This window comes from Wasmannia auropunctata, unplaced genomic scaffold (genome assembly GCF_000956235.1).
Source record: "Wasmannia auropunctata unplaced genomic scaffold, wasmannia.A_1.0 LD336111.1, whole genome shotgun sequence".
Taxonomy (NCBI): domain Eukaryota; kingdom Metazoa; phylum Arthropoda; class Insecta; order Hymenoptera; family Formicidae; genus Wasmannia; species Wasmannia auropunctata.
Genome location: NW_012026779.1, coordinates 2,824,505 through 2,826,074, shown reverse-complemented (window position 1 = coordinate 2,826,074; position 1,570 = coordinate 2,824,505). Strand labels below are relative to the sequence as shown.

General features: G+C 41.3%; 1 protein-coding gene across 1 annotated transcript; it reads left to right on the top strand.

Moving 5' to 3' along the window:
- Positions 1-322: 322 nt before the first annotated feature.
- On the top strand, positions 323-1,065 carry LOC105449761. The gene is made up of 2 exons (XM_011689148.1): positions 323-494; positions 621-1,065. The coding sequence occupies exons 1-2, from the start codon at positions 383-385 to the stop codon at positions 935-937; spliced, it is 429 nt and encodes a 142-aa protein (XP_011687450.1). The 5' UTR covers positions 323-382; the 3' UTR covers positions 938-1,065.
- The last annotated feature ends 505 nt before the right edge of the window (positions 1,066-1,570 follow it).

Sequence of the window (1,570 nt, the reverse complement as noted above, 5' to 3'; positions counted from 1 at the left end):
CAACGGCTGTTTCGATTATATAGAATACCGATTCGTTTCGTCAGTTGAAAATTGCACAGATAATTAAGAGAAAATGCTTCGCTTAACACTTGTCTTATTCGAGCTAATTTCTTCCGGTTGTCAACGGGTAGAAATCAAAACAAAGCATACTTTCTTGAAACGTGCCGTTTGCGGCGCTCCACTTTCTCTCGCGCGTCTTCTTTTTTAATGACACTCATTAGGATCATTTATAATGGTCAACGACCGCGTACATGACGAACGGCAAATTACATTTTACATAATGTCATCCCTACTCGATGCATTCGCATCGCGGGGACACGCATTCATATAAAGTGAGAGAGAGAGAGCGCGGCTGGACAATCGATTGACAGTTTACTACTCGATGCGATTTCCGAAGAAGATGGCCAAGTTTGCAATCGTCACGATCGTTTTGTTGGCGAGCACTGCCTCGCAGTCCCAGAGGATAATTAGGGAAGCACCTACACAATCCGCAGGTGAAAGATATATAACCAAGTAAAATTAATTTATTGAAAAATTATATTACTACTGGAGTTATACACACGACTAGATTTTTATAATTCTCGATTAACTTAAACTTCTTTATCTTTTTTGGTCACAAGATGCGAATGCAACGACCATCAAAGACATTCTGCAGAAGATCTCGAACGGGGATTCGAATACGAAGGATGATGTAAAACTCGTCGATATCATTAAGGAGGAAATCATGAAGACCGCGGAGGAAATTAAGACGCCCACAGGATCGATCGAAGCAGCAGCTAAAAAAGCGCAGATATTGGTGTCCGAATTGACCTCGGCATACACGAACGCTATTTATAAATCCAAAACTCCCGAAGATGGTCGCGAGAATTTTGCACGCTTCCAGACTACCGTCCAAATGATCGTGGAATTCATCAAAAACGGCCAATTCTTGGCATAATCTAAAAAATCCTATTTTCTTAAACTGTCTATTTCAACCTGGCATATTTATCCGTTAAACGTAGTACCTGTCTATCGCCAACTTCACAAATGTATCATAGAAAATCAATAAATATAATTGTGAGTTAATCATGCAAAGTGCACCGTCCGTCCTTTCACTCTTAAGCGTGTGGCTTATAATTATATTAAGAGTAAATAATAAACGTGTCGATAATAACTATAAAGACACGAGAAAATTCTTTATCCCGTAGACAATAAAGAGAAATAGTTTTTAAATTTGTATCACGAGGCCGCGCGAGCCCTTCGGCAATCGTTTGTATTATTTTGCTGGCAAGACGAGAGCGCGAGCGGCGGTAACGCAGAATTATTCTTGCTGACGTACGACTCAGAGGCGGACGATCCATTGTAAAAGCGGCGGTGGGCTCATAATCTGGCGATGTAGGATCTCTCCAACCCGTGGGGCTGACCGGAACTGCGCCTATGCTCTTTCGCCGGAAGCGCCGCTGCCACATGTAGTAATATAAATTATAATGCCTTTACGGTTTTTCCTTTTGTAGATTTGCATTTAAAACACCGGAATGGCATTGTCGTCGAAATCGCCGAACGCAATTTTCATGGAAATAAGAAAGCTATT